Source organism: Solanum stenotomum, chromosome 5 (genome assembly GCF_019186545.1).
Source record: "Solanum stenotomum isolate F172 chromosome 5, ASM1918654v1, whole genome shotgun sequence".
NCBI lineage: Eukaryota > Viridiplantae > Streptophyta > Magnoliopsida > Solanales > Solanaceae > Solanum > Solanum stenotomum.
Window position 1 is genome coordinate 1,509,046 of NC_064286.1, and position 20,651 is coordinate 1,529,696.

The following is a 20,651-nucleotide window of genomic DNA, read 5'->3' on the forward strand; positions in this document are numbered from 1 at the left end:
ATAGAAATTCACAATTGTCTCAACTTTTCGAATTATGTATGACATACTCTGTATGACAATAAATTTTATGGTTCATTGATAACAACCTATTAAATGATCCTTATCGTTTCAAAAGGAGGACATTGCTTCTTTTGGAGTTGGCGTCACAAATCAGAATTTCAAATTTATCTCAATTTTTAATTTGTTAGCCTATAAATTTCCAAAATATGTGTAGAGCTAGACCTCAAATTTTGTGTCCATTCCAGATGACCTAACATATGATACTCAATTGTTTTTTGACGGACGGTATGCTACAAAATTGTGGGACTATTAGTAACAACCTATTAAACGATACTCTTTATTTTTCTTGGATATCGATCACGGAACAGAAATTTAATATTATATCATTTCATGTGTATTAGTCCACAAATTTTCCAATATAATTACATGAGGCTCTATTAGAGTCCAAATTTTGTACAACCATTCTTGACAACTGATAAACAATACTCAATGATCTTGCAGATTCTATTCTATCGAACGATCTCAAAATTCAAATTGTCATTCATACCATCTCCATTAAATTGATTTAAGGAAAATAAAATCTTTCTTAAATCTGATTTACAAGGAATTGATATCTAAAAACTATGATGCAAAAAGAATTTTGAGAGGTAATCTAAGGTGCTCATTCCATGGATTTTGTAACCAAGACTGCTTCTCTACAACCATAAAATGCAGGGGCTAGCTTCTTACTGAAAGTGTATAAAGACAACTACATCTTGCCAGACTATTCCAGAAACTTTTGTAACCATATATTCTTGATACAAAAATTTAATTACACTTCTTTCATTCGTCAACATCTTGAACCCATGCCAAATCTGCAATCAAAAGTTCAACACAAATTATATTTAACAAACAAAGGCATGTTATTTACAATATATAGCAATTATCAATAACATCTTAATAGCAACTCAACCAGACATGTGAAGAATAATGGATTTCACTGAGTCAATCACTAAGCACTCTGAATTTACAAACTAAACACAAGATATATTAATTTGACAGACTAATGAAACTTTTCTTATTAAATACCAATTGACGTGAAGGTGTGTCTAGAGGTGTTAAAATTAGACTTTGGCCTAACTCAACCCAAAAAGGTAGTTCATGAGGTGATGACTACCCAGAATCATATGAGAAGACAGACGACCCTTCCCTCGCCAATGCCTGTCAACTAGAGTATGGATAACATAACATGGGAGCCCAACATTGGGAAACACAATAACAAGGATGGACCTAAAGAGATAAACATTGGACATAACTCAATAAGATAGCTCATGAAGTGAGGATTACCCCAAAAAAATTTATGAGACATAAACCATCCCTTACCCAATGTGGGACAGTTGACACAACGAATCAAACCCTCAGGCTGGTTTTGTGCCCCATTACTTAATGGAGGAAGACAACCATAAAATTGTGAAAAGAGAGAATCAAGAATTATAACCTTGAAGCACTGCTTCTACTGCTGCATTTGGGATAAGCAACCCTACAATCCGTTGATTGTCAGTAGTTGTTACAATCTGTACAATGCGGATTCTTCGATGGCTTTGGCGAGCCTGTATCCAACAACAATTAAAACCAATAAACGAGTGAGTGGCCGGACATTCCAAAATGTGGGAAGGAGATCCAGTACCAAAGAAACTACGAAAATTGTGGAAAGCTGTTACTCTTTACTTTTGAATGAGAGAAGAGAAGATGTTTCAATGGAAATGCAACAAGATTCTAGTTGCCTCAAGAGAAAATGTTCAGACTTTGTTTTTTTTCTGGGCAGACACCATTTATAAACCTAGTCTAGTAAATTTCCCACCTTTTTGAGCTCCTTGTAGCTAAAACTGCTCAGGTTAGAGTCTAGAGTAGTGCCACCAAATGGCAAAATAGGCTATGTTGCTTGGACTCTTCAAAATGTCAGCGGGTGCATGTCAGATTCTCCAAAAAATAGTATAATTTTGGAGAATCCGACACGGGTGCGGCATCAAAAGTGAAGAGTCCCCACAACTTTAGGAAATAGGGATAATCAAAATCGAAATTTAAACAAATGAAATCCATATGAAAAAGACCAATTGATTACTCATAAAAAGAGTTTATGATTCTGAACCCTATTCATTATAAATTTTCTGTATCTTTCGACTTTCTCCATCTCTTGTGTAACGAGATGCTTTTATTTTTTGCATATTCCTAGTCGAAATTAGTACTTATGGATTAGATAGTCATCATGAAGAAAATGAGTTATCTTTTTGGCTTTCTCAGCTCATGTATCCCAAAGTGTGACACATCTCCAAGGCATATCAGAGATATAATATAGGAAAATGATATTGAAAAAAAAATGAAAGAAAATCTTACTTGCTTAGAGAGCGCCTTCTCAACAGTTCCCCACACAGGAAGTATAAGCCCACCTAATACATTCACTTCCTGTACTCTTCGACCGACTGTGCAGAAATTGCCTAGTTTACATTTTGGGCCATGCATGCACTAAAGATAAAAACCAGAATGAGTTCTGAAAGCACTTGATACTTGCAAGAAAAAAAAAAATCCCTCGATACTACAAGGGTATTTTCATTATCAGTAATCAGGCAAGCCCCCTCTCTGAGGGTTCCTTTAAGTAACATTCATGGCCTGCTAGAAACTTTGAAAGGTGATCCTCTTGTTTTCGTTTCTTACGAAGCCTAGCTGGAATCAACATTTTCATGTGGAAAGTACAAGTTTGCTTCACTTTCATCTGTCCAAACCTTGATGTAAAGAATTACCTAGTAACTATTATGGTGCGAGATAGCAAATACCCGTTGAAATAGCCGAGGTGAGAATAAGCTGGCTCAGAACCACAGTTATCAAAAAAATAAAACAAAAAAAACTACATGATTGATTCACATCAAATTGCTCTTATTTTATTTTTTCATCTATTTAGGGGCAAATAAAGGTATACTATAAACACATGGAAAGGAGGGATGCATCTGTTCAAATCAAGACATACCAGCTATATACAAAATCTATACAGTAAAACTGTTCCAACTCGATCCATATCCTACCTAGTACTCTCCGTAAACACAAATACTACTTAGCAAGGTTAATCTTTTCTTCCACTTCTAATCAATCAAAGTTAAAGATGCATTTAAGCCTTTATAGATTTTAGACTTCTCCTCATCAGGTCCCCAGGAAATACCGAATTCTGCTGAAATGCCGATTTTAACGTATTCTAGAAGATATTATGTCAGAAAGGAGGAAGGGAATTAATAGTTTTCAACGACGCAATTTGAACTGTTCAATTTCGCCCAGGTTTTTATTTTCTACTAGATGAACTCTCCCATATCATGGCAGCAAAACTTGAAGTTCAATGGGAGTTTCATTTGCTCTTAGATGACCAATTCACAAACAAGTTGTGCAGAGAAGATTTACAGTAGGGATTGAGGGACTAGCTTATAAGTGAAATTAGGATGCAGAAAAAGACCTGAGAGTGCTGACTCTATGATTATGATAAGACTATATGTCCTATCACATTAAAAAATAAAGGAAGCTTCCCAGTGCATTTTTCATCAGCATATCCTGCAAGATATATGATCATAAAGAATTTTACCTGTTTCAATGAAACTTCGTATTCATCTTCCCATCCACGACGAGCCTTTTCTAAGGATGATAGTTTCCGGTACTTGTCTTTCAATTCTACAAGGGGCATCTCCCTAAACATCGAGAAGTGTTAAGTAAGGTATACACAGTGGGAGATAGGGTAGGGTGCAGAGGATGAAGCAGTCAATTTCTAAAAGGAAGGTAACATAAAGCCTAAAATTAAAAGCCTTTAGTACCTAAGGGCCTCTCCAACAGTAGGACGAAATACCTTATACATTCCTGAAGCAGAACTGGAACAACCACAAATAGAAAGATCAAATCATGAGCATTTGAACCAAAGGCACTTATATGAATAAAATTAACATCGCATGCTTAAAAGAAATCAAAATTGAACAATTAAGACAAAAATCCAACTACAGGATAAAAATCTAGACCATGCATGAGCCTGCACTTAGTTGGAACCAATATATAAGAAATAAGAGATACTTTCAGCTTCCACAATGATTCATGATAGTTTTAGTTGTGAAAGGAAGGAAGCAATGGAAGTGTCACACTACGTATCTTTCCAATACAAATGAAAATTTAATATTGCTAGAAAATCTTGAGAATGGTACATTTTTTGCTTCAAAGCTTTCACAATGTTTATATGTTGCACATTGTTCGTAGATAATAGTGATAATTGATGAAACAAACAAGGAACTAACCAAAAGTGGAAACTACAGAGAGTAAGGGTTTTAGGATAAGGAGTAGGGAGGATTGAGAAATATATAAAGGTACATCCTCTAGTTTACACCAGAATGCCAGCACACAAACAACTATCGAGAATAAAGAAGTTTGATTTGTAGGCCCCTTGTTTTGTGGTACAACATCTTGTCTATAACTCTACTAGTAGAACCAAATTCACCCCCCTCCTAGAAATTTTTCTTTCAAAGAGTTTATCACACACAGTAACAATATCTCATGAAAGAAAGAAGGCATCCCCAGTGTGTCAGAAGATCCTCTTTAGCATGACCCAATTAAGCCCAAACACACGAAAGAACTAAACTCAAAGTTGTCTAGCGCCGGAGTAAGAAAATGAATTTGTAAAGTTAAAGGGTTATCTTTTGTTTTTCTGTGAATTTTTCGCATACACACCGCCCACAAGGTCTATAAAGTTAGTTGATTGAAAGCCACTCATTGAAAACCATATTTTCTCTTCTCTTTTGTATGCTTTGTATAATGGAGTTTTCCCATTAGATTATTTCTTCATCAAAGTAATAACACAAAGATTAGATAAAATTCTATATGGGAGTACATGATAAGATTGGAAGATGCCTAATAATGTTAACTTAGATGAATGTTGTTGTATGTGAGGGTTAAAATAGATATACAATCAATTAAAGATGGGACAAGATTTACAATGATCACATACAATAACAGATATAAGCAGCAACAATAGAGGCTAAAATGAGAAGATAGCAAGAGATGGCTTAGTTATCCTACATAGAATATGATAATGTAAGGTCTTAAAATTAGATGAGGTAGACAAAAAATCTTATGGAGAGAAGTTGTCATACAAAACCTAGAATTTCTCCACATGAATGTGTGCTTGGCTAAAAATAAAACAAAATGGATCTATAGAAGATCTACCAACTAGTTGGGATTAAACTAGCTATCCAAGTAGCATAAGTCATAAGAGTGAGATATAGAAAATCCTAAAATTGTCTTAAGGGGAAACCTTGTGCACTAAACTCCCACTATGCACAGGCAAATGGACTTGGATAGAGGAGAAACGATACAGATCCATTCATAAAGACCATCTGATTAGGGATTAGGATTTGTTGATTGTGTTAATTAATTAGCATGATTTAAGGTGACTTTATTTTTCCTTTTTCTAGTATAATTATATGAACAGAACATTTTCTTTTATCTTCCATAACCAGTTAGGAATCACTTTTTTATAGATACCCCTTCTCGTGGAACGTAAATACATATTGAATATGTGAGAAATATAGGAAAAGAATATTATTGAATTGTTGTTGTGTCTACATTATTACATTGAGACCCTATTTATAGACCCTAGAATACAATCCTTTACCAAGTAGGATACTATTTAGTATTCCTATTTCTATTTCTATTCTTATTCCTATTCTAATAGAATTGTATACACCTATTCCTATTCTAATAGGATTGTATAAATCTATTCTTATTCTAATAGGATTGTATAAACCTATTCTTATTCTAACAGAATACAAAGAAGTCTTTTCTTCTTTCTTGTTCAAATTCTACACTTATGAAGGTAACGTTTTGTCAGGGTACTAGTTCCTTGTAGAATCTAGCAAAAGTAATCAATGTCTAAACATAATTAACAGCAGTCGCCTGGAACTAAGAATGATTCCTACCTTGCAAGTCAAACAATATTTCACCCATAAGCAACAATATAAGGAGGCAAAAGACAACATGATGGCCTCATCAAAGGACTTTGTAAAGGAACTTTGCAGTACCCTAGGCATCACATGGAAGAAAATAATAACATACGGAGACTTTATGTTTCCTTTTCCTAGCGTAAAAGGAATATTTCATTTTATTGTAATTGATTGCCTTCCCTTAATTAGTTAGGATTCACTCGTATAAATAGCCCTTCTCATTGGATGTAGTGCAATATAATGAAGTCTTATCTTCTTTCGCAAATTCTACAGGATTGAAAGGCAGTTGACTGTCTAGACATAATTTATTGTGTATGCAAAAGAAATACAATCTGCTGCATTAAACCAAGCTTAATTAGGTTGACTGCACTTGCAATCCAAAATATCAACATACAGAAATAGAAAACTACCAACCAAGAATTTCCATACCCTTCAAATGCTAACAAAAAATGTCGTCTTCCCAACCATTCTCGTTTGGATTCATAGAATCCATTATTAGTTGAACTAGACTCATCCTTTTGCTTCTCCTCAAGCAACGCATATGCACACTACAGGTAGAGAATAAAAGGTTACAAAGCAAAATTGGACGGTAACTATCTAATCAAGTTTATAACGGTACCTCCCACATCAATCCACGGTCCAATGTAAAAGTGAACAATATGGTTGAAGCACCGGACAAGTTGTCAACATGAACAGTCTGTAATACATTGTTGTCACAAGATGTTTTATGTAAGAAAGCAAAGAGAAAATAGGAACAGCATAACCTTTGGCGTCCCTTGTAGTTCAACAGAGGTAGCTTTCACTTCAACAATTCCAGAGTCTAAATGTCCTTCAAGACGTGCATTCTGAACTAAAAGATCAAGAATGCTGACAAATAACTCAAATAACCTGATTTCAAAACAAACTTGTATTATTATAGACATGGATAGCAAGCATCCATATTTAGATGGTTAGAGAATAGACCTATTTTGAATCTCAGGTGGCAACCCCAAGAGCCTGTTAAGGAAACGCCCAACATCATGCATGTCTGAATCAACTATACGGCCAGAAAGCTTCCCAGAGTCCTTTCCATTACCTTAACAATCAACAAAAACAAAGAGTAGAAAGAGGGTAAGTTTGGGATGAGATGAGCTAACCAACAGCCCCAACACAATACAAGATGAGGTCCCAAGGTGTATGCTATTTGTTGATGATATTGTGATAATTGACGAAACTAGTGAGAGTGTCAACCAAAAGCTTGAACTATGACAAAACACTTTGGAGAATAAGGGCTCTGCACTGCAAGTTTAGTCAGCATAAGAAGAGTGAGACTGAGGTGAGATTAAATGGGACTATGGAGTTTTTTATCAAGCAAAAGAATTCATTTATAATAACATGGCCAACTTGGCTGTATACAAGAGGTATACCAATAAAGAAGAAACCTACACAACATGAGGCACCCTAAAAGACACTTTATCCTCCATAAATCAAGAACTACACGGGTGCACTAAAAGAAAATAAGGAAACGGAGATTACTCTTTAATTGAGCAAAATTCATCTCTACCCTTCAAAACCTCTTCTATTTCTCTCTCCAAATGACTCACATTAAGACAAGAGGAGTAACATTCCACGACTTGTGCTTTCTTCTCCTAGATCCACTCTTCCCGACTCCCGTTGAACATCAACTCCTTCACAGATCAGAGCATTGCACATGAGACATCAAACCATCTAGAGATATCCCACCACAACCTCATGGCTAACTTACAATGTAACAGAATATGATCCACAACCTCACCTGCCTCCTTACAAGGAAAACATTAGCTTATGCAAACAACCTTTCATTTCTTAAGATTTTCTGCCGTCAATATTACCCCTCTAGTGTTCCCTCTCTCTCCTAGTGTTCTCTCACCTTCTCTAGAGCTCAACGATAAAATAATTCCACCACCCACCAGGCCACCACTCACCATTGCACGTCATTGCCCTGACGACAACCTCCACCACCGGCAACCATGTACGATTTCCCTAGACCTTCTTTCTTTATCCCTTTCTCTCACATTCCCACTCTCTCTAATTTTTTTTGTTGCACTGTCACCACCGGTCAACAAGAATCCAGCGACCCCATCCCGACGACTGTTGGACCAAGGGGTACATCAGACCTTGCCGAATTTCAGCAAATCTGCCCATGGTAGTTTTTCTATTCCCGACTCCCAAATATGATCCACCACCTCCATTCATTTCTTTCCTTAACAGATTGCGCATCCGTTCTTTTCTTTCTTTAACAGATTGTGCAGCCCCTTATTGTTGTTTGATTGTTAACTGATTTCCTTAAATCTGATATTGGGTTCATGAATTTATTGGTACACTGTTGTAAATATTACTGTGTTTTTGGCTCCTACTTTGATATGGTATATTTACTTCAGTTTCTTGCTTCTGATTTACAGGTTGCCCATTTTTTATTGTTATTTTTTGTGTTTTGTTGTGTTGATTATTGTGCACTTAATTATTCTATAACCGATTCGTTTGCATTTACCTTAGAGATTCTGGTGAACGATGGTTGAATAGGGCAATGCCTTTGGTCGGTACTGGGGTTGAGGGACAGGAGTGGTAAGTGAGTTAAGGGTTCTTCTAACCTGAGAGTGAGGTCTTGGAACATAGGGACATTGACGGTGAAGTCCATAGACTATAGAGCTAGTGAAATTTCTCAAGAACATGAAGATTGATATCATGTGTGTTCGGGAGACCAAATGGGTAAGGAACCTAGGCACAATATGAAGAAAGGTTTCAACGGACCTTTGGTGTTCATCGAGGATATTGGTGGTGGAATGGAGAAGTCAAAGGCAAAATGCAAGTAAAGAAGGTTGCATATGCAAAGTTAGTTTAGAGGAAGGACAAGGGGGGAAAGTGAATGAATAAGGAAAAGTATAAGGTAACGATGAAGGAGAATATGACGGCAAAAAGGTCGACTTTCGAATGCTTGTATTTTGAACTAGGGAAACAAAGGTGGATATAAAAAGTTGTACATGCTCACCAATGTAAGTGAGAGAAAGGCTCGAGATCTGGATAAAGTGAATTGTATCAAAGATGATGAAGGCAAAGTGTTGGTGAAAGACACACTCATTAGACGAAAATGGCGAGCATACTTCCATAAACTCTTGAATGAAAAAGGGACAGAGACATTGTGTTGGGTGATTTGGAGCACTCTGAGGGACATCGAGATTTTGCGTATCGTAGGCGTATTATGGTTAAGAAGGATAAGGGTGCTTTTTGTAGGATGAGTAGGGGAAGAGAGAGCGGACCAAAAGGATTCTAATGAAGTTTTGGAAGAGCACGGGCAGGTTGAGTATGCAATGGCTCACTAGGTTGTTTAATGCCATTTTTAAGCAATAATGATTTTGTAGTACATGAACAAGGGTGATATCCAAAACTGCAATAATTACACGGGTTATAAGCTACTAAGTTGAGAGAGGATGTAGAGATTAGGGGTGTGTCCATCTTTGAGAACTAGTTTGAATAAAATGTCGCGGCTATCAACTACAAAAAGCATTAATCTTGTAAGGAGACTGGCGAAGAAATATACGAAAAGGACGATGGTGCCAAGACCCAGGTAGAACAATAGAGGAAACTCGGAGCACTTCCAACAATACTTAGCCCGTTTCTATTTGCCCTACCGATGGATAAATTGATGTGGCATATTCAAGGTGAGATGTCATGATGTATGTTATTTTCAAATGACATAGTACTAAGTACTAACTGAAGAGACACATGATGGAGTTAATGCTAGGCTGGAGAATTGGAGACAAACTCTTAAGACTAACGGTCCATGTTGAGCAAGATCAAAATAAAATATTTGAGTGCAAATTAAGTGATGCTCCTCGTGAGGCAGGCATGGAAGTGAGGATTGATACATATTTTATCCCCAAGAGAAAAGGTTTTAAATATCTTGGGTCTTTAATCCAAGGAAATGGGGAGATCGATGACGATGTCACACATCGTATTGTGTGGCATAGCTGAAATGGAGGATTGTCTCTGTAATTTAGTGTGACAAAAAGGTACCAGCAAACCTTAAAGATAAGTTCTACAAAGTGGTGGTTAGATTGACTCCGTTGTATGGGGCAAAGTGTTGGTCAATCAAAAACTCTCATGTTCAGAAGAATGCAAGTTGCGGAAATAAGGATGAAGAGATAGATGTGTAGGCATACTAGGAGAGTTAAATTTAGGAATGAGGACATCCAAGACAAGTTAAGAGTGGCCTCCGTGGTGGACAAGCTGAGGGAAACGAAATTGAGATGGTTTGAGCATGTGAAGAAGAAATACACAGATGCCCCAGTATGGAGGTGTGAGATGTTGGATATAGAACTTCCCAAAGTTATATGTACTTCTCTTTTGCCCATTTGGAAATCTTCCTCTCCCCCTCAATGATTTCTTCAGGAATAGGCCTAACATCTGCCCCATAACAGTCCCTAACACTACTGAACCTACAGTTAAAGAGGAAGAATTATTATAACAATTTCCCCTAAAAATATTCACCCTGTTCCCCAATTGAACCTCCTACCTAAAGATCCCAACTGAACCGACCCCCCTATCACCCCTCAAGAATCATAAACAGCGTTTTCAGACCCCAAACAGGAAGCTTGAGGTGAATCTGGAAGAAATTCAGGCTTAAATGCAAACAATTTGGATATCTAGGCTTGTATTTCAAGAGAAAGAATGATAAATGAAAATGTTACACGATAATCAAACGGTTATAAGACTAGCAAAGTTGTATGGGAGTGAATGTTAGACTGCTAAAGTCCGGCACATTCACAAGTTGGATATCACAGAAATGGGAATCCTAGAATAGATGTGCGGACATATAAGATTATACAAGAGTAAAAATGACCACACATATCAAGGATAAAATAAGAGAACATCGCTTGAGATGGTTTCATCATGTTTCGCATTGACCTCTAGATCCACTGTTTATTAGGTGTGTAACCACGGTGAGGGAAGATGTTAAGACGGAACAAAGGTACACCTAAAATCACATGAAAAAAATATGTCTCAAAAGACCAATAGTCACTTGGAATCAATGCAGAATGCAAAAGATAGGGCACAATGGGTATAAAAGATTTTAATAGGCGCTACCGATTAGTTGAAATTTATTCTAGTCATGTTAATAAGTTTATGTTAGGTCTTATGCTTTATAGCAGTTTTCTAGACCTATTACAGATTTTTATGCCAGTAGGAAATATAGAGTACTTCTAATATTGTTAATTTTTGTTTTTGTAAATTGTTGGCCTATTATTAATTTAATTTGGAAACATGAGGATTCAAGTAGCAAACTGCAACTTGGTTGGTACTGAGATGAAGTTATTGTCGTAGGGAAGTACTCCCCCCATCCATTTTTACTTATCTAGTATTGACTTGGCACAACCCCTAAGGAGCAATAAATAGAATGACAATTTTACTATAACACCCTTCAAATATAATAAATTCAATGCTTTAGGAAACAATTATAGTTAATAATAAGGATAAACTAGGAACTAAGTGACAAATTATCTCTTGGTTTTCAACTGGACAAGTAAAAGTGGTCATCTATTTTTAGTATAGTCGACAAGTAAAAGTGGACGGAGGGAGTACAAGAAAGTGGACTAGAAGACTAGACCGTACCTTACTAATCCAATTGAAGGCCGAAAGAACTTCATATATAGCAGGCAGATCCAATGAGCAAGTAGCCATTATGTTTTTATCGAATGGTTTAACAGGACATCCTTTACATTTCCTTTTTTTTTGGTTAAAGAAGTTTGCCACAGTCTAGATAATTGATCGAGAAACTGTGATGACTTAGATGGCCCTGATAAAATTCTTATGCTAGCATACATTTTGCTACATTAATAATTCTTTAAATTGATTCATTTAAAAAGGTAAAACGTCGTACCAAGAACCGAGTCTCTTATTATTCCAACAGAAATAAGTGCAGCTTTCCCCTTCAAAATAAAATCCTGTATAGCATCTGGTATATCAGCAGAACAACCTGGTGGTACAAGTGGAAAAGGATCCTGCAGACCATATAGCATGTTGAATTCTCACTTGTACACATACATGCTAAAGTGGGAAAAGAATGGAATACAAGTAAGAAATGACAGTATCAAGCAAAAGGCATAGACACCTGCTCCATGATCCCTCTATACAACATCACAAGGGCTCTTTTCCCATAGGAACTATCGTAGTTATAAGCACTAAGAGATGGTCCAGCTCTGCAATATATCAAGAGCAATTGAAAAGAGCCGTCACTTTGCATGTTATCATAATCACACTTCCAACATATGCTAAGCAATAACGCACTCACCGACGATCTCCCTGAGTCAATGCCCCAAGTGATTCAAGCCTCTTGGCAACAACGGATGCAAACCGCCGTTCGCCACCAAGATTAGTAAATAGTAGTCTGTATATTGAGGAAGAGAAAAATATCATATGTGCAAAATATGAAGCAAGTGATTTATACAGGGAAATTAATTTCTGGCAAGTATGAAAAGCATATTTAATGGCAACTTGTAACACTCCAGGTACGCCATCAAATAGTTACAATGGTAATTTGTATAAACCAGGTTTGCCATCATATAGCACAACCATTATTCACATGTAACCAGACACGGTACCTACTTATACTCGGGTGCAGAAGCTTGATTAGAGCGATGAGTTCTTCCAAACTGCTGAATTGCCCGATCAGCACTCCAAGGTAACTCCAGAGTCAAATGGACCCTTCTTCTCTGACACAAGGGAAGGAATTCAAATGGCATAATCAGAAAACTATCAAGAGCAGCTCATCCATTCAGGATCGGAAGATATATATAGAAAAGAGTATGTCTACTACATTTCCACACACACATATATACATATAAGAGATGATATCTTTTGCTCCATGCAGTAAATGATGAAAACAAAAAAACAAAAAGCTACCTAGTTTAAAGCCCTACATTTCCACACACACATATATACATATAAGAGATGATATCTTTTGCTCCATGAAGTAAATGATGAAAACAAAAAAAACAAAAAGTTACCTGGTTTAAAGCCCTTCTATCAGCTTGCAGAGAAACACCAGCTGATCCAGCTTCAGATATTATAGCTACCAGCTTCTTCCCTTCCATGAAGAGCTGTTTCTCATGTATATTGACCATTTCCATGCTTACATCCTTCCTGAAGCAAGAAAAAATTGCTCAGCCATTATGAGAAAACGACCTTTTGATTTAAACATTGCAAACTCACGTATTTCGCGCCTGATAGGTGACACCTTTTCCATTAGCGGCCCTCACAAGCATGCCTTTTCTCCCTGTTATTTCTGCCACTTTCTCTGGGCCCCCAAGCTGCATAAGACTTGAAATATGTAAATCTGTGATTATATAATACCTCCAAGAGGCACTTGGTTGGGTGCAAATGTGGAAAATCTTGCAAAGCCTCGAAAGTTGCAGCTGGGTGCAAAGAATCTTTTTTCAGGTTAAAAAGAACTTGTCTTTGAGTCCTTTGTTCAGAAAGCATAACGAAGGCCAAATATAAACCAACTGTTTTAAATAGTAAAGTTGTAAATTTAACCCTTTCTCCTTTAAGATGTAGGTTGAGTAGTAAGGTGGATAATAGGAGCTACGAGACGTACTGGAAAAAAAGGGAGGAGGATAAGGGCAAAAGAGAGTGAAGATGAGGGAGGCATGCCAGAAGAGTGGAGTAGGGAGACCAAAGGTCGCTACATTAGTTTGGGGATAGGAGAGCTGGAGGTGGGCTGGTTCTGGTGGCTATAAGGAGTAAGGACGGTGCATGCTACAGGAGCTTGAAGAGGGATGTGATGTTGCATATGGGTGTGGTTGTGGAGAAGCGAGGAGGAAAGAGCCTTGTATGATTGAGAGGTATTTAAGTATATTGAAGAAGAAACATGCAAAATGTCTAAAAGAGCCTAATGTTCATCATTTAAAAAAAGGAGCATACACTTCACTCATACTTTCTTTTGCCAAAGAGGTGAGATTTGTTGGATAAATAGGGAGGAGGAGCACTCTCCATCAATCATATCTTTCGTTGAAGACAAGTGAGGAAATGATTCTTCTTTACTTCACTTAAATTGCTTACACAAAATGGCTATAATGCCTAGGTATTTATATTACTCTTTTAGCATGTACCTAGTCTAGTACATGTACCTAAATTTAATTCTAAATTATTTATCTTCCTTAGTTCATGAACAAAATCATATATGCAATCTAGTTTATTTTTTCAACCACCCCGCTTTAAACTAGATTCATCACTCCAAAAGTCTTTTGGAAGACGCCAATCTTTAAGGCTTGTAAAGGCATCCACAACTTGGTCTTGTGACTTCGAAAATTTGAGCTCGATTTCTTTCTTAGATTTTTCTCTATCTCATCCATGTTCATGGCCGCTTTGATGGGGAGTCTTCTTCAAAGAAAACTTTGATTGCAAAGCTTGTTCTGACTTCTTTGAAGATTGATCTTTCTTCATTGCAAACATCCAATAAGTTCATATATGGCCATTATGTCCAAATCCTGGCTCATCAACAACAACCGCAAATTAAATCATAACTTCAAAGATCAAATAACTCTAAAGTTCATCTATGGCCATGATGTCCAAATCATTGGCTCATCAACAACAACCACAAAATTAAATTGTAAATTCAAAGATCAAATAACTCTTGCAATGACCGACCATCCTTCAAATCTTCTTCATATCTTCTCCTCATCATTATCATTGTTGTCATAATCTTCATCTTTTCCTTGTGAGACATCTCTTCCTTAATCCTTTGACAGATAGAGTGTAGATTTTCATGTTCATCGTTCTCATGGCAGCAATATCATTCGTCACCTCTCTATTCAAGATTCGTTGTCGTGCAACTACTTCAACAGGGTTGACACTCTTGTTGGGCTCCTTGTCATCAGCAAAATTCTTCAGAATAACTTTTGAAACCTTGGTTATTCCACCAACCAAAAAAGTTTCTTCAAGATGGTGCTTCTCTAGCTCAACATCCTCATAGCTGTAGTAGCAAATCTCAGTCATATTCATTTTCCATTTGAAGATTCATTCTTTCAAATCTTTGCAAATTGGGATTCTGCAAAGGTCCCTCAAGACAAATGTCTCTGATACCAAATATTAGACATTTGGGGAGGGAAGGACGCTCAAATCACTCAAATTCTCTTTGAAGACAAGTGGGGAAGTAATTCTTCTTTACTTCACTAACTTGCTTACATAAATGGCTATCATACATAGGTATCTATAGAACTTTTCTAGCAGCACCTAATCTAGTTCAAAACTTTTTATGTTGGCTACTTCATGAACAAAATCATAGATGATCCTCATAAATTTCCCAATACGTGAATTTACTTAATCCATGTACTTGAGATGAACCTAGTTTATTTTTCAACAAGATTGACGAATTTGTCTAGTCATAATCATTTAAATTAAAAGGCTGTGTTTCTTCCCTTCTTTTATGGAGTTGAAAAGCCTGTCAAAGTACCTATCTCCAAATTAAAGTGCAAATACCTATATGAAGCCATAAAGAGAACCACTGCCTACTATTTTTTACTTTAAACAACACAATATTCGGGAAAAGTACACTGAGCACCCATGTGCTGGAGTAGGACTGCAAAAAGTAGTGAAGACCACATGGATCATAACACCAGCATGTATATGGTGGTGTCTATGGAGGGAAAGAAAAGGAACGTGTTTTGATATAGACAAGATGGCACTGCCTGTTGGGGTGTAAAACAGATTAAATCTGACTCTGTTTTTTTGGTCTCCTGTTGGGGTGGACCAGTGGTAAAATGGATTAGGCTAATGATGCTGAAACCCTGTTACAGTGTATAGAAAGTCGGGATTCCTTTTTGGTTTTAGGGGATGTAACCAGGTACAATCTTTGTACTATTCTGTTTAACCATATTTAACATTTTTTAAGGTACACAGAGCACCCAGAATCAACACATAGAGAGGGATTTCCAAATAAAGAATAGGGAAGAACCTGATCGATAATATCATCCAACGGATTGTTTGGAAGATCCAAAGAACGAATTATATCCAAAATTTTGGACCTTCTCTCCAGAGCTCCTTCATACCTTAACATCACACAGGTGGTTAGTATTGAACCTTCCACAAACACTGACTGAGATGATCTATGATGAAGCAAAAAAGTGAACACAATCAGACAAGAACCACATTTTCACATGTTCCACCTTTTGGATAGTTCCGCAATATAGGCATGTCTTGCTTGTATATATTCATCTGTCTTTTCCTTGCAAGAATGGCAACACCAATCCGCAGAAACTGACTCTGTAACAGGTGGAACTAAACATGCTGGATGTATAAGTTGGCTACAACAGGAACACTGGAGCAATTTTTTCCTCTCCTAATTGGATGGCCACCAATAGCAGTAGGAAGATCAATACAAAAGAACCAAACACACCAACAGAAATAGAAGCGCCAATAATCAGAGACTACTACCTCCTCCGAACTACAAACATCACAGATCTGAAATTCATCGTCATCGGACTCGGTAGATCCATATTCGGAATCAGCTGTACTTAGTAAAAAGAACTCAGCAGCGAGAAAAATGCTAAGAGCAAACTCTATGAAGCATCATGTATTTTACTCAAAAATAATAACAATGCTAAGAGAATTCGGGATAACTTCAATAGATAATCCAATTTAAACACCTTAACTAATTAAGAGGGAAGAAATATTATGTCTATGGAACCTTCACTAGTAGTGAATCCTGTAATTACAAAATTGTTATGTAAAGTTCAATCTATTTCTAGAAAAAACATATCATGTACAACCAGAGGGTTTCAAGAAGATCCAGAGGTCTTGACATTTCGAAGATAAAACACAAAGCTTATAGACTACACATGCTGCATGCATACATACTATAAGATATTAAATGCATGTATGATAACCACCACCGCCGCCACCCTAGTATCAGTACTGAATCTGGAACGTTTTAGCATATATATAGTATGGAAACATCAATTTTGGGCATGGAAGGAAGTTGTTTCCCAAAATTTCTTCAATTGCAAGAAATTCATTGGAAATTAACCATTAGTTGAACTGCAAAACATGATACATAGCAAACTACTGCCAACACCAAATTACCAAATTGAAAGAGAAAGGCATAATTGACACAGGAAAAAAACAGAATTTAAGGATTAGAAATTTACTATCTGATTCCTCATCATTCATCTGATCACCCGTTTGCCATTTAGCAACTTTTCTCACTCTCCCTCTAAATGATACACCAGGTGTTGCAGAGTGTCTCTTTCGCTGAAGCTCTTTGACACTTTCATCTATGCATGAATTAGAAAGTAAGCAAACTGGCGGCCATTGGAGGAAGATACACAAAGCCATATTATATGCACATACCAGGAAGTGGTTCAGGTTCTTCAGGCAATGGATAATTCTCTTCTACAAATTTAAGTAACAACTCACGAGGTCCAGAAACAAAATCATCAAGTTCAACACCCTATCAAGATTCAAGAAACAGAAGGAAATAGGTTAAGGAACACAATTTTCATGTCACTTGGCTTATTTCCAAACCTGAATACAAGAAGTATTTCAGAAAATGTAGATACATGTAAATACAGAGATAACAAACATGATGCAAGACATGTGACTTACATATTTCGAAACAGCTTCCTCAGTTCTTGCCTCTCCAGTGCTTTGAAGGCCTACGACCACACATTTACCTTCAGTCAATGCTTCCTTTGCGATTCTAACTACTGCAGGCACCTTAGCGGAGATACACAAGTGTCTAAAGAAGCGCTACATTTTAGAACAGAAAAAAAGGAGGTAACTGAGATGTATGTCTCTTATAACATAATAAAGACATTGTTTGCATAAAGTAGCTTTTGAGCCACAAAACATGGAGATCTTAAACCTGATGATTAGCCCAGTAAAGTCTCCAGAGCTGATTAGAAGAGGGCTTATCATCAGTGATAAATGCACCAGCTGACAGCAATTCCACTCTAAGCTCCGCCCAGAATTCAGCAGCCTTTTTATACAAGTCCTGAAAACATAAAATAATGAGAGTCAAATGGACAAAATGCACAAACAGAAAAATAAGAATATTTGGTAATCAACATAAAGGAAGATTTTCATTATGGTCAGGGGTATGCACCAAAAAAGTAGCACATACTCCCTTAAAAATATTCGAAAAATCAGGCATAATGAAGCTTAAAGTGAAAAATTCCAATCAAAATTCATGAAGAAAGAGGCAGAATATTTTGGCAATTTCAATTCTTCATATCTCTCCACCCATGAATAAGCTAAAGAGGTTAAAAAGCACTTTTCCCGTTTAAAGCACAAAACAGACAATGAAGTATCAAAACACCAACTGCATATTTAGTTGACATATCAAGAAAAAAAATTGACTGCACGGTAAAAGATCAAATACATTGTTACTTTTGTTCTCTTTCAAGGACCCATAAAATTATGGACCCTCCAGGAAATTATCCTATTAAGAAACCCAAAGAAAGTAAATGACATCAGAATCAAGCCAGATCGAATAAAGACTCTATATGGGGAGATATGCTCCCATTAGAGGAATACAAAGCTCTAACGCAAGGCATCTAAACCACCCAAGTCTGACACTATTCTGCCGCTGCAATTTAGGAAGATGGATACAATTTCTCCCACCTTGTAGCATTAGTGTGATTTCATTCTGGACCAATGTGAGCAAGAAACCACATTTTACCAATCATCATCCAATAAAAAAAATATCATACCTGCATCTTGGCCTCTAAAGGTACTTCAACTACTTCAAACTCTGCACCTTTGTAGCTAAGTGTACGACACACATACATACCCCTAAGACATCAAGAGGTTAATAGTATATAGATAGATTGACTTGATCACTTAGACATAGATAGCCCAGAAGAAACCTTGTTTTCATGTCCATGGCAACAAGTTCAAGTGCCCCCACACCACCTTTCTCCATAGCACCTGTAATTTCCAAAGAGAAAAAGGGGTCAAAACAACATCAGCTTCAGAGTTTTTAAGACATCTACAGTTTAAACCACAACATATTAAAATAGGACTTAAAGAAAAAAAATCATAGAAGGCAGTCTTAGGCCTCATTTGTTTTTTTCTTACTATTAATCATTCACATCTTAATCATTAAGAGTATGTTTGGATGAGCTTATAGCTTTTGGCTTATCAGCTAAAACCATAAGTTAGGAATTTTAACTTTTGACTTGTGACTTATTTTTGGCTTTAAAAACAATTGCTTAGAAGCACCTTTTATTTTACCCAAACACTACAAAAGTGCTTAAAAGTTATTTTGTCGTAACAACACTTAAAATAAGCCAATTCAAATGGGCTCTAAGTCTATAAGTTTTTTAGATCTAAACCTAATCAATCAGATTTTAATCATTAAGTGTGTTGTTCTTCTAATTTTACAATCACTTGAGGGTCTGAATATATCTGAATAATTAAGATCTCTAACAAACTCTTAAGTCTCATTTGTTTGCATTTAATAAAGGTCTTAATCTTAATCATTGAGATCTCAGTCATTTTTTTTATCAAGTTAAAGTATTTTCATTCATAAACATGGCCATAACGGTTGTACACCAGAGATACACCAAAAAGTAGAGAATTTACAAAATGATATGATTCTCAACAAGTTCCACACAATCCTATATACAATCAACTGAGAAAAACTCGACTCTACACCTTCAAAAGCTCTCTTATTTCTCTCTCCATACAACCCACATTAGCACAAGTGGAACCATAGTCCATGCCCTCTGACTTCTCGTTCTTCTCATGCTCTTCGAACTGGAGATCAACTCTCTTACCGTGTTTGGCATTACCCATGAAGAGTCAAACCACGTGAGCATATCCCACCATAACCTCATAGTCAATCTGTAGTGTAGCAAAAGATGATTCATGTCCTCACCTTTCTCCTTACACATGTAGCACCAACTGGCGCAGACAACCTTCCACTTTCAAAGATTTTCCTCTGTCAAAATCACCCCTCTAGTGGCAAGTCAAGTGCAGCACACCTTCCTCGGCACCTCTGGAAACCATATGGCATTATATGGGAAAGTATACTCCTCCCTAACCAGAAGCTTCTCATAAATAGACTTTATAGAGAACACTCCAATAGTAATGCTGAATGAGTTCTTCAATATGTTAAAAAGTCAAATTTCAAAGGGAAAATTGTGTTGACCAACTAGTAAAAGCAAGTGGCCAAGCAAAGAGGAGCAACAAAACTGAAACTTGTAAAAAATATCAGAGATCAATAAAAATTCTCACCTATGAAGTATGACCTAACAATTTTGGAATGTTCTTACGCAATCTTCCCAAGATTTTTTCTCTCCTACTTCATAGGAGTGCAGAACACCTTTATCGGTGGTTCCAGCCGGAAATTCAACCCTTACATTGTTAACCCATCCTCAGTTACCACCTTCTGTGATAGCTACCACCCCTTCTTACTTTCAGATCCAACTAGACAGTTTTCTGCACAAAAATGGGAGAGAATAGAATTTACAGTTGAGGATGGCTAAGCACTAGGGAAATCTAGGATGTTTAAGAGGGCAAACCACTTCTTGTTCATCACCAAGAATCTCTACTTGATAAGGAGATGAAGGCTACAGCATGGGTTCAGAAAAATTTACTCAAACTACACAAGATGTTTGGAGTAGACTTTCAGGGTCA

The 20,651-nt window shown here is 36.7% G+C and overlaps 1 protein-coding gene across 1 annotated transcript in view; it reads right to left on the reverse strand.

Annotated features, from left to right (window-relative positions):
- Positions 1-479: 479 nt before the first annotated feature.
- LOC125864530 (protein FORGETTER 1) overlaps positions 480-20,651 on the reverse strand; it is a 32,489-nt gene continuing 12,317 nt past the window's right edge. The window contains exons 9-32 of the mRNA XM_049544548.1: positions 18,878-18,938; positions 18,722-18,803; positions 17,875-18,003; positions 17,616-17,759; positions 17,361-17,460; positions 17,159-17,284; positions 16,446-16,519; positions 16,178-16,350; positions 15,967-16,060; positions 13,224-13,321; positions 13,019-13,154; positions 12,618-12,724; positions 12,304-12,399; positions 12,124-12,211; positions 11,893-12,013; positions 6,960-7,071; positions 6,761-6,884; positions 6,616-6,693; positions 6,426-6,544; positions 3,828-3,881; positions 3,602-3,704; positions 2,374-2,502; positions 1,478-1,589; positions 480-854 (exon numbers count right to left, since the gene is read on the reverse strand). Coding sequence (XP_049400505.1) covers positions 823-854; positions 1,478-1,589; positions 2,374-2,502; positions 3,602-3,704; positions 3,828-3,881; positions 6,426-6,544; positions 6,616-6,693; positions 6,761-6,884; positions 6,960-7,071; positions 11,893-12,013; positions 12,124-12,211; positions 12,304-12,399; positions 12,618-12,724; positions 13,019-13,154; positions 13,224-13,321; positions 15,967-16,060; positions 16,178-16,350; positions 16,446-16,519; positions 17,159-17,284; positions 17,361-17,460; positions 17,616-17,759; positions 17,875-18,003; positions 18,722-18,803; positions 18,878-18,938 — 2,492 coding nt within the window. The 3' untranslated portion in view covers positions 480-822. The remainder of the gene's footprint in view (positions 855-1,477; positions 1,590-2,373; positions 2,503-3,601; positions 3,705-3,827; positions 3,882-6,425; positions 6,545-6,615; positions 6,694-6,760; positions 6,885-6,959; positions 7,072-11,892; positions 12,014-12,123; positions 12,212-12,303; positions 12,400-12,617; positions 12,725-13,018; positions 13,155-13,223; positions 13,322-15,966; positions 16,061-16,177; positions 16,351-16,445; positions 16,520-17,158; positions 17,285-17,360; positions 17,461-17,615; positions 17,760-17,874; positions 18,004-18,721; positions 18,804-18,877; positions 18,939-20,651) is intronic.